We start from the raw sequence: 12,746 nt of genomic DNA on the forward strand, positions 1-12,746 counted from the left end.
TAGTTATCAAATGTTGTTGGTTCAAAGCTACAATCCAGAACGTCTTTTTGTTGCCACCATAGGTCACATTTACTATTAGAACCTGCATCTCCCGTCCGTTTGTCACGCCTCCTTATATGGTCACGCCTCGTGACATCACACCTCCATATATGGTCACGCCTTGTGACATCACGTCTCCATATATGGTCATGCCTCGTGACATCATGCCGCCATGATATATGGCCACGCCTCCATATTGAAGATCAAGACACTGACCTCATATAACCCTGGATAACCATACATGGAGAAGACTGGATCATCTAGATCTGCATATAACGGGCCGGCCAGCAACTCTTCATCTGACCTCAAACCCCGATCTCCATATATGGAGCTGACCTGTTCTGACATTCCATATGTTGATCCTCCCCACCCGTCCTTCCTGTTTTGACATTCCATCTGTTGATCTGACCTCATCAAACCCTGTACACTCAAGACACCCTCCATATATAGCCAGTACAGCATTCATTCCATTATGTTGATCTGACCCCCCCATGCTAAAGCACCAGCACTCGTCCAGCGGTCTGCTGTCTGCTGTCACCAAGGCGGATACATGGGTGACAGCTCTTTAGGGCGAGGTCTTACTAGTTATTATACTAAATCATCTGTTAAATAAATAAATTGTAAAAACTGTGGTTGGAGATGGTCTCCATAAATTCTGGCGATGGTGGTGACACATATACTGGTTGACATTGTCAATGTCAATACAGAAGGGGACATTTATTGTATTTCTGACATTGTTGCTACTACTTCTTTCCATCAGGAACGAGTCAACATAAATAAAACCTACAGTACGGTTTGTAGCTTTAAAATTGGGAGATTATCTACTAGGTCTCCCATTAGTCTCATCACTTCTTTTCTAGCACACTCTGAGAACGTATTAAGGGTCTTTCCTCCTTGGTAATTGCCATCATGCCATTTTGATGACACCATTATCTCAATCAGTTAGTGCTAATCCCAAATGTCATTATATCAAGATAGATGGCAGCAAGTCAGAACTGTAAACCGTGGTTGGTGTTTTGTTTTTCAGTAACACTGAAACAGAAGGTAACATTTTCAAGTTTGTTTTTCTGTGGCACATGTATACTGCATGTGGCAAGACTGCAGGCAGTGACATTGTCTTACTTACAGCCTCCTCAGCAGCAGAGAGAAAAATATAAAAAATGCAATACTGTGACATCCAAAATAGTCATAATATTATTTTTTTATACCATCTGACTTTGGAAAGAAAGATAGGATGTCTAAACATTGTGCAATAATTCCTACCCTTGTTGAACACTATAATTTTCCCTTCTTACATACAGACACTTCAATGTCTGTTGGTGCCTTTCACATCATTACGTATCTCTCATGTTTAATATAGACGATATACTGTACGCTAAAAGTATTGTTCCTTATTGCCGGAGGGTTGAATTGCGTCCGTCAAACAGCTGCTATGATGACACTACTATACTTGGATTGTACAAAGTAGCTTGAATTGGCTGCTGTTTCAAATGTTTTGGAGAGCATTTAGATTTTGAACAAGATCATAAATAATATGTCCTGTATCCGTGGTGACATATGCACACCCTTACAGAAAGTTATGCAGAGGTCAGATGGGGAGCCTCTGATAGACTGTATCAGCATTATGTGCTGAGCATGTGCCCGAATGAAGCAGTGCGAATATTACACCAACTGATATACAAGATGTCTGAACATTTGGATCATCAAATGTGCCAGCTTCTTAAATATTTCATGTTTTAGTGGCGAGCACACGTTGGCTAACTGACAGTAGTCATAGACTAGACGTACATTAGCAGAGAAAGGCCTTGATCTGACAGAGACCAAAACTGTTCATACAGTATGAGCCCTTAACACTTAATATAAGTCCTATATGTACATCTGAAAGTAATTCTGTGGGGACAGCTGAAGTTATCTGGTATCAATATTCTGTTATGTATATCCAATAAACACTGCTTTCAACCAATAGTTCCCAATGCCTGTTTTGGCTATAGAGCATCATCAGCACAGACAGCATCCTTTCATGATATGAATAAAGATGAGTCTGCATTATTTGAATACCAGTCAGGGTCCAATGTAAATGTTGCTTCAGCAGGAACTTAAGTGAATGTCATTGCATGCATAAGTGAAATAATAAGCAATACAATCTATGAAGAAGTGTTGGCACAGACAAACAGTCAAAGAGTCATTGATATAAGTTTTCTTGTCTTGTATCCGTCCACTTAAACACGGTAACCAAGCCTATACACGTGACGGTAAAATCCTCAGTGTTAGATGATCCATTTGTCAGTTTGGTTGCATTTCAGAGTTAAATTAACATTGAGGATTTCACTATGCACTCCTAGTGTATAGCAATTGTAGTTTAACACTCTTTCCTTTATTTTGTGCAAGATGAAAGGTTCATACAGGCTGTGCACCAACCAATGCCATTTTAATTTGTCATTCCTGCATGCATGGCACCCTTGCTTGTGTTGGAGGTCTGACAAGGTGGCCAGGGGCACCTGGCCCTCTGTAGGCAGAACAATGAGGTTCAGCACCCTATAGCATATGACATGGATTGAATGGATTGCAGTCTTATAACAACCCCTAAAATAACATTGCAAGAGCTGAGTGTACAATAATACCTGTATATCATCACTGTCAGGTTTAAAGCTTGTATGTATTTTTTTCAGTTTTTTTATGGATACAGAGGAAAAATAAGGTTCCAATGGATTAAATATAGTTGTCTTTTAGTCACAAGCTCAGCATCTTCGAACATTTGTGAAAAGTGCAGATCTACAGGCTCATGTTGTGAGACTGTAGACTAATTGTAGATAGCTTGTAGATCAGCTTTTTTTGTGAGACACTCTTGTACGACAGAGTAGGTATAACTAATTGAAAGAAAATAATGTAGAAATACAGGTAGATAGTATAGGTTTCTGCACGTTCATTAATTATTATCGGTATAGAACATTATTAACGGTAGCCAAAATGTTATCCTGGCAGGGGTTTTTTTTAATCACATTGCATGACCAAATGGTATAGCACCTTATAATCACCTGAGAGTAGTGGGAGATGAGGGTGGTGAGGACGCACACACACACATACACACACACACACACCCCCCCCCTTGGCTCTTATTGCCTATATCTTTAGATTCCGCTGTGCATTTAGACGGGACTTGTTTTGCATTGCAGGCTAGTTTTAATTAACTCTTATCGTTGCCCAATTTTCTAGCCTGTCAGTTATCTCAGTAGAAATTCAACAACTGTTTATACTGTAGGTACATTTGTGGGTCTGCTCTCTTGTCTAAACAAACACTGCTCTATCCTCTAATCAATTGTAATATTTGTATATTCATTTCAGGCATTAGAATAAGATAATTTTAACGCTGTAGTATAGCTGTTACCAAATTGTGTACATTGGCACTTTGTGGGGTGTGTGGGAGTAGCTATATGCCTTTATGTGTAGTAAAGTGAGTGAGTATTTGTGTGTTGTGTTGTTTCATACATGTGCTGTATTTTCTGTATCCAACTGTGTTAAGAACCCCCTTGAAGCTAACATGGGTTTGGTGGAAATAGAGTTAATAGAAATTAGGCAGAGGATATACTTGGTTAATGTAGTTTGATACGTTTCCTGTTTGTTAACGCATTTGTGCTGTAATTTTGAAATTAAGCAGAACCCAACCCTGCACTAAAATACAGAAATTCCACAGACTCACATGCAGTGCATGACTAAATGATGCCTTTCTCTTTTATACCATAAGGGCTTTAACCAAAAAAGGATGTTTTGGAATTCAATTTGACATTGATTAATGCAAATCACTAACAGCAGGCATACAGTATAGGCCTATGATGCAAAGTGGAATTCTTGTATAATTTTCCACTATGGAGGCATGAAATTTACTTTTCACTAAATCATATTTCATCAATGGCCTACCATGACAAAGTCATAATTATGATTATGGTATAAAGGAAAACATCTCAAGCCTTCTCTTGGTGGTCAAAATAAATGAATGCTTCTGTTGGATGCATATATTTATAGCCACTCTTGATATTAACAGTTTGCAGTTTGCATGAAAGCACAACTCAGTATAAGAGCCTCCGTAGGTGCCCTTTGAGAGCGGTTTTGAAGCAGTCAAGGGATTTGCATCTCGTGGACCAAACCCATAGCAAAAGATGCTGTAATCTGTCGTCAACCCCAATTGCCATTCCAGCCTGTCAAAATGGGCAGGGGTGAGGTGGGTTCGGGGAGTGAGGCCATAGTCGCGCCGTTGCGCGTACACACACACACACACACACACACACACACACACACACACACACACACACACACACACACACACACACACTAAACGTTTTTCAGCAGCATCAAAGCATCCCACCCATTTCCACCATATCTCCCTCCGCGCTCCTTCAAAGGACTAGTCCTCTCTCTCTCTCTCTCTCTCTCTCTCTCTCTCTCTCTCTCTCTCTCTCTCTCTCTCTCTCTCTCTCTCTCTCTCTCTCTCTCTCTCTCTCTCTCTCTCACACACACTACGCACGCACGTAGTGATTATAAATGGTAGGCTACAGATTTCTTTCGCCACTAGAGCTCTTTGCACATCATTTCCAAATACATACAAGCTGCAATAAACGAATGATGGACGTGTCTGTTAACTGTCTAAATATTGAAAGTCACCTGGAAATGGAAATTGTGTGTGCCTGAAGAGGCTGAAGTAGCCTACACGTTAAAAAAAACTTTGAGTTCATTCTCCAGTGTGTATAAGCGTGCTTGAACGATGCACGGGATGATTATGTGCAGGTGACAGCTTAAACTCTAGCACAATGAACTCTCCGAAGCTTCAGTTCTTGTCAGCGACATCGTGATTGAGCTTAAACCTAAAGCACACGACACGAAAATATATAGGCTATACTGCAGACTGTGTTCTCAGTGTACACGCGCGCACACACACACACACACACACACACACACACACACACACACACCTTATCAAGTGATGGTGATTACGGAAAGTCAGCTGCGTGCCGTGCACTTTAGGAATTAACTTTAGGCTAGTTTACAAATAAAGAGACTGATGAATACTTCAGTCTCTCAGCTCATGCACTTGACTTGAAAGTCGGCAGTTTTACAGTCTCTACTCTCTTCTACTTCCAGAGAATTCCAGTCAAGTCTTGATGATCAAGACAGAGAAACAAGAGACTTGGGTCGGGTGATGCATCTCTGCGCTGTGCGCTCAGTCTGAGCATCCATTTCACGGCGATTACAATTTGAGCCAGAGACGATAGACGCTCCGAATCTCTCCCACAAACACCGTCTGTGCTTTTTCAGTTTTCGCCGAAGCCACTTCTAGGGCAGCGAGAGATATTTCTTCAGCAGTGATATAGAGACTGTTGTTTTAGTCTACTGAAATTCAAGGCGTGCAGGCAGCAGATATACTTTTCTGCTACATTTGCGCGACGAACATAGTACATTTCAGCGCCTGTGTTTAATTGGGGCAAATCAGGTCGCCCACAATCACCGCATCTTTTGTGGAGGAGTAGGCTATAGCTTAACGTCGCGGAAGAAAGACGCAAGGAATAATATTTTACATTTTAAGTTTTCGTGGAAGTTGCGCAGAGACGAACAAACATGGGGATGTGTGGCTATTTCGCGGTACCTGGGAAATGCCTGGTTGTCATCGGACTAAAATTGTTATTCCTTGTACCTGCAGGACTTCCAGCAAAAAGCGGGGATTCTTTATTAAAGGACAACATCACCGTGAGACAGGGGGACAGTGCCGTTTTGAAGTAAGTCTTTTTCTTTTTTAATATTATGTTTTGTTGTCCATGGTAGGCTATTGTGCGTGCGTGTTGACAAAACAACACCGGTATAGATCTGCTGAAGTATAGTCCGTGCACAGCACTGGACCAGCTGGGCTAAATCCACACATGCCCATGACGGTACAGCTCTGGCTATATAGCCCTAATGCCAATTCTGCCGAATTACGCAGGGCTATAAGGTCCAGAGCTATTATAAGGCATAATTAGAATCCGTTTACAATAATAGCCTATACATAACATAGATCATGTTGTATGATATCTGTCCTAAACAATGCAACTATAGCCTATACATTTTTAATAGCGTTTTGAGTTTAGTGCGTTGAACTCGTGTGTTTTTTGCCATTGCCCTTGAATGCTATTGATCTGGCTAATGTCTTTCGAGGCTTCTCGGAGCTGAGATACTCTCTGTGAGTCTGTGAGTGGGGGTTGGTTTGGTATATAGGCCTATTGATTAGCCAACTGAATATTCAGGTCTATATGTCTTACTTTTATCTGATTTTAGTCGTAATGACTGTAAAGATCAAGGACTTTTTTTTATCAGTTACGATGTGGTGCTGCTGCAAATAAAGAGCTCAGCAGAAACATGCCACTCGGCCACCCTAGGCTGGCAAGGCTGCCTATACCCCCCTTGATTGAAACTCAACGCATGATATCTTATTCATCTATCTAATGTCGTAAAAATGCAAAGTGAACACACTTTGGAACTTTGACAGGAGATAACACAGAAATCAATAGGGCTGTTACTTCACTTGGGTGGAGCTCAAGCAGAAGGTGAAGTTGGTGGTCACAGGCAGCCCTCTCAGCTATAACACTGTAGTCTGGTAATCTACTGCCTAGCCCACGCATTATACAGTAGATTAAACATGATAAGTGCACTTAAAATGATGTATGAAACTGATGTTTTGTAACACTGGTGAACACAAAAGTAACAGATTATGAATAGGCTATAATGCTGCAGCTATAGCTACAGAGCAGATTGGTAATTTATTGGAATTTGTTGAGATTTTGTCTCATGTGTGAAAAAAAAGCTTTAATGATGTATTATAATTATTTGTTATCTAAGAAAGCTTTAAGGTGTACAGATAGTATTGATTTTGACATGTCAAAATCAACCAAGTATATCTACGAGAGTAAATAATCATAGGCAGCACCAATGGGTCCAGCACAGTGTCAGAGTAGTCAAAATAGGTGTAAAAAGGTTGACTGTCCAATACTAATATTCTCTTTTTCTGCATTTGATTATCCTACCATTAGACCACAATTGCATTAAATGATCAAAGCAGTGTACCTTATTTCTGAATAGACATTAACATCTCTACCATGGTTTTGTTATAGCAAATATATTTAGAGAACAGAGTAAGATGTTAAAACATCTAGGCCTGGTGCACCTGGCTTGGCCGAGCATCTATTACTATATGAATACAATTGGCTGTGTTCGAGGGAGAGATGCTGGGCAGGGAGGGACGGCAGCCTTTTTTGCTGCTCTAGCAACTGCTCCGGGCCGGGGCAGCACCTGTCAGTGGGGGGTGTTGAATGGACCAAGGCACGACGTCCTCCTGGTGGGGGGTTTTCACGTAGCAGGTGAGCCAGTATGGCGCAAAGGCAGTGGCAACACAGAAACGTGCGGGGGTCGGGGGAGGGTGCAGGCATAATGACTAAATTGAGAGAAATGGGGAAGATGCAAGTTCACAATACATCTCAATATGGTGAGCCTGTAGATCTGCTGTTGAAAGATTATTACCAAAATAGGGAGGTTGACAGTGGCTATTCTTAGAGGTTGTCATCAATACCACAAGGCATTGGTTGCTGCAAGTGGAATTAATATATCTCCACACGTTTGATACTTGTGCCAACTCATCAAACCCCGTAACTAGTCTTACTGTACTTGTATTGTTGTGGATTCAGAATGAATGGAAAGCTCAGATCACAAAGCAACATGAAATGAGATAACATATTATGCCAGTATCCCAGATAATATCAGAAAATGACAGGAAACATATCCAGGATTTCTAAAACCTGGATAACGGCTTATCTGCGTTTTTGAGAACAAGATATGGCATAAGCTGACAAACAGAACACTTTAATATTAAGGGAACATTTGTGCAAATATCTGAGCCATATTAACTATATTATTATAGTGTATATTGTCATTTAGTCATTTAGGTTCTCAATGTGAGGTCTGAGGACCCCCAGGGGTCATCGAGGAGGTTCCAGGGGGTACTCAAATGATTGATAGTTAGGAACCAAATGGACCCTTGGGTCTGTAATTCAGAGTGTACAAATGGAACCAGATCTATTAAGGTTCAATTTGTACACTTCAAGTTAAATGAACACTGATGGTTTTACAGAGACACAAATCTAATCGGGGGGCCTTTTGGCTGAATGCATATGGCTGGGTCCTTGACATTTTAAAGATAGAAATTTACTGATTTAGGCTAAATCTGTCTAGAAGTCAGGGAACGTTAACATTAATGTGCTAATGGATTTGGACTGTTATAGCACCACATTAGCTTGCTGGCTCAGTGTTTGGGACTTACATAAATAAACACAATCTGTTGCCATGTCTTTGCTGCTAGAAAAGTGTTCAAATCCTAACCAGTGTTGACAACTTGGGAGAACCCTCATATAAGGACATATTTTGGGTTTGAGTCTTTACAACGCACACGAGATGATTTTGTTCTAAACAGAACATAGCATCACACATTTAACGTGCATTCTCGCAATCAGTCAGATCCCATTTTTATAGCAGACGTAGAGCAACACAAACATGGAGGCAGACAGCAGACATACACATCTTGTCATGCTTGTTGTGTGTGCCTTGTTTAAACATTTCATACTGGTTCACAGTGTTGCCACAATCTAACAAACTTATCTTTCATGTCTTCCATCCATCTGACTTGGAAGACAGTGGAAACCTTCTTCCTGACTGTTCACTACAATGTTTATGCTGTTGTGAGTCACACAACCGGACATTCGAGTGACATTCATGACTATCAAATCAGAATCAGGGTTTGTTTTTGTGCACGCTCCATCATTTTTAAAATGATGATAATTAATATTCTGTCTGTAAACACCACAAATCTACAAGACCATTTGGGAAGTTAATCTGTCGAGACCAGCCTCAAGGTTGTTGAATTGGATTGGGAGCCAGTAGGTGTGTCATAATATGACACTGTGGTATTATGCTATGGTGGATTGTCCTCTGCTGGAGAATCTCATATTAATAAGGGTCTGGGAGTGCTTGAGGTATATAGAACTATATTATAAGGATAGTTAACCAAGCAGTCTGTTCAGAGAGGTATACCATATTTCATATATTTTTCCCAGTCGGGTAAAAAAAGAAAGAAAATGGAAATAGGCTTGCTACTCTCACTGGGATTCTACTGTACTGCCTACCAAAGGCAGTAAAGGTACTTTTAATAAAGTTTGCTGTTACTTTTATCTAGATATTTCCTTTGAAAAATTGGGAGACACTCTGCAAAAAGAGAAAACTACTGTATTTTCTCCTTGGAAGTGTCTCAGAGATTTAGATTCATTTTGTGACTGACCTATTGAATCTGAATATGCATCTTTAAGAGTTGAATACTGCACTAAACTACTCTATTCCATTAACCACTTAAACCCCAGCATCCGTATTTTGGGGAAAACCTTTGCAGAAAATACCAGATCTACATGCTCACTACGCAGAAAAGATATTTAATGTAGAGCGAAAACAGAAAAGACACTTGTATAGAGCCCTGATGGACTCCGCTCAACAATGTTTGGGGTTTAAGTTAAAGGACGACTTCACCCATTTTTAACCCTCAACCATGTTTGGGGATTAAGCTAAAGGACAACCTATCTTCATATTCTATCTGTGCCGAGGGCTAGTGGACACCCACCTGCCATATTCTATCTGTGCCGAGGGCTAGTGGACACCCACCTACCATATTCTATCTGTGCTGAGGGCTAGTGGACACCCACCTGCCATATTCTATCTGTGCTAAGGGCTAGTGGACACCCACCTACCATATTCTATCTGTGCTGAGGGCTAGTGGACACCCACCTACCATATTCTATCTGTGCTGAGGGCTAGTGGACACCCACCTACCATATTCTATCTGTGCTGAGGGCTAGTGGACACCCACCTACCATATTCTATCTGTGCAGAGGGCTAGTGGACACCCACCTACCATATTCTATCTGTGCTAAGGGCTAGTGGACACCCACCTACCATATTCTATCTGCAGAGGGCTAGTGGACACCCACCTACCATATTCTATCTGTGCAGAGGGCTAGTGGACACCCACCTACCATATTCTATCTGTGCAGAGGGCTAGTGGACACCCACCTACCATATTCTATCTGTGCAGAGGGCTAGTGGACACCCACCTACCATATTCATGCATTGTGAATATGGTACATTTCTGCCCTTTGAAGCCCTTAGAAATCAAATCAATCAAATAGCCTACACATAATATATCCATTGTTGCATATATCTGTATGTCCATAAGAGGGCAACCAAATACAAGAGACATAACTACTTATTCAACAGGAACATGTTTTTAAAAGATCTACATACACATTACAAAATTAACAAATATTATGTCATACATACATTTTCGCTTGAACACCGCCCTGTTCTGGAGGGGGGGACGTTTAGCAGAAATAGCTAATCTACAAGCTCAGATCAAGCATAGCGATGTACTGTATTGTCAGCTTATGTGTTATTTTCAGCAAATCTATTTGGTGTAGACTAGAGGGAAAAATGTACAGAGCCAACTCGGGTCTGTTTTACAGAGGAGGTCTCTCTCTCTCTCTCTCTCTCTCTCCCTCTCTCCCTCTCTCTCTCTCTCTCTCTCTCTCTCTCTCTCTCTCTCTCTCTCTCTCTCTCTCTCTCTCTCTCTCTCTCTCTCTCTCCACCATGGATGGTGCTATACCGAGAACTGAGAATGTCCTCTCTCTCTGAGGTAATTTGTAATTGAAATCATTTATTTTGTGAATGCAAAGTTGACTCATTATCTGCTGATGAAGGGAGACCAGTCTTCTTTTCAGTCTTTGGAGAGGGTCAGCTTTGCTTGCTCCTTTCCGCAAACACACAGTTTGCTTGGGCTACTGCTCCATCTATAAAGACTGGCCAAGTACAGGCCATGTCCGGTCCTGAATCAGTTAAGGGTGGACCTCTGTCTCCTTTGGAGGTTGGTGCCAGAGACCTGTTGGGTGGTGTCCCACACCAGACTTGTGTGGGACCTCCTTGGACTCCCATTCCTTTTCCCAAGCTGATTGGATGGTAAAGTCAGTTCTTCAAGTCAAGTTTGAATCCGGTTCAAACTGCTGCTGGATCACGGCTCTTCTTAGCATTCTCTGCTTTTTTCATGCATTCTGTTGGCACTGGCCCCAGATCGCCGTCTATGGTAACGGGAGGGAATATGTTAAGATCTGTAGTTTGCCATTACTTAAAGTTAAAGATTGTAGCTTTAAAATAAACAATTTGATAGTATTTTCTCAACCTTTAGTTGGGCAAGATCTTGGGCAAAAAGAAAATGGAAATTGAGTGCTCAGAGCAGTGCTGTGAGCAGCTGTGCTGTAATCAACTAAATTTGAACATGAAATTATAATCAAGCCAGTTACTGACCAAAATCAGAGGTATTTCCAAACAGGGATCTTTTAGATTGCTCTTAGTGCGAATCACTCTCTGAGGCTGAGTTGGGTAGTGAACTCTTTGCCCAATACCATACAGTTGTTGTTGAATTGTTCACTTGTTTCATATTGATCTAAAATATTGTGCATTTCATTTTCCATCAATAAAAGTGACGTTCTATGACTCCCGTCCCTCATGCTGTACATTCAGTGCATCAGTCCTTGCCAGAACGTGCAATGCAGGCAGCCATCCGCTTAGTGCTGTGCATTGTTTTTATATTAATTCAAACATGTGATTATTTTTGTACAATTGGATTATAATCAAATTTGGAATATTTATTGACAACCCTATAGTGTCCAGACTCCAGAGTGATTGAATTGTAAGTGGATTGCACAAAGACACATACATGTTGAATTACCAAAGCTGCTTCCAAAGGTGGTCAGAGACGCATTTGGCAGATTAATGATGAAGCGTATTTGCAAAGTGCCTCCAATCGGGATACAGAAACTGAATTAACCAATTCGAACCACAGTGGACTGTGTGGGAGATCAAACATCCATATACAGTACATATTGTACACGCAATAGGCAACCAGGGTGCTATACCACTATCAGAAACATTGCTTTTCCTTAAGTGCATTTGCCATCTTTCTGGAGGATGAAAGAGGACATTATGTCTACAGCAATAATTTTCTGTTGGAAAGACAGGTGCAGTTGTGTATACAGTAGATTAACTTTAATGTCAGCTGTAAATGTCTTAACACATTCAAAACACTTCTTTCCAAAAATTCGTTTAGCTTTACTTTAAATTGGCTTTTACTTAGAGCTCCATATATGGGGATAACCTATAGTCCCATATATGGAGACGGCGGTGATATCCAGCGCTGACATCGGATTAGTGTAGAAACCCCAAAGATGGATCATACACAGTGGTGACATCATCGTGACACTAGATTCGCATAGCATAAAAGGCGGCTCCCAGATTCTACAACGCAGATACCAAGCCACGCACACGGTATCTCCAACGATCTCAAATCCTCAGAATCTACAAGACCCAAGCAAGACACAAGATCCAAGATCAAGAACACCTCAACACATACGAACCAAGGTGTCTGGCTTTACAACCCAGATACCCTGAATAGCTTATATTACCTTTGGCACGAGTCGTCTAGATGAGACAGAATATCTGGCTAATGGCTAAGCAACTCATAGAGCATTGAAGTAGAGGTTTCTACATCCCGGTTAAGTTCGTATCGAACACCACTGTAGCGGGTCCTAACTAAATAACCA

At 41.1% G+C, this 12,746-nt stretch overlaps 1 protein-coding gene across 2 annotated transcripts in view; it reads left to right on the plus strand.

The window, feature by feature from the left end:
• Positions 1 to 12,746, plus strand: part of opcml (opioid binding protein/cell adhesion molecule-like) — a 288,782-nt gene that overhangs the window by 120,037 nt on the left and 155,999 nt on the right. Inside the window, exon 2 of one of the 2 annotated variants that reach the window (XM_083781862.1) lies at positions 5,729 to 5,804. In XM_083781862.1, the coding sequence (XP_083637988.1) occupies positions 5,729 to 5,804 (76 nt within the window). Of the gene's footprint in view, positions 1 to 5,605; positions 5,805 to 12,746 lie in introns of those variants that run through there. The other variant, XM_083781861.1, reaches the window with a different exon arrangement.

Source organism: Protomyctophum parallelum (genome assembly GCF_964188405.1).
Source record: "Protomyctophum parallelum genome assembly, chromosome: 1".
Classification (NCBI taxonomy): Eukaryota; Metazoa; Chordata; class Actinopteri; order Myctophiformes; family Myctophidae; genus Protomyctophum; species Protomyctophum parallelum.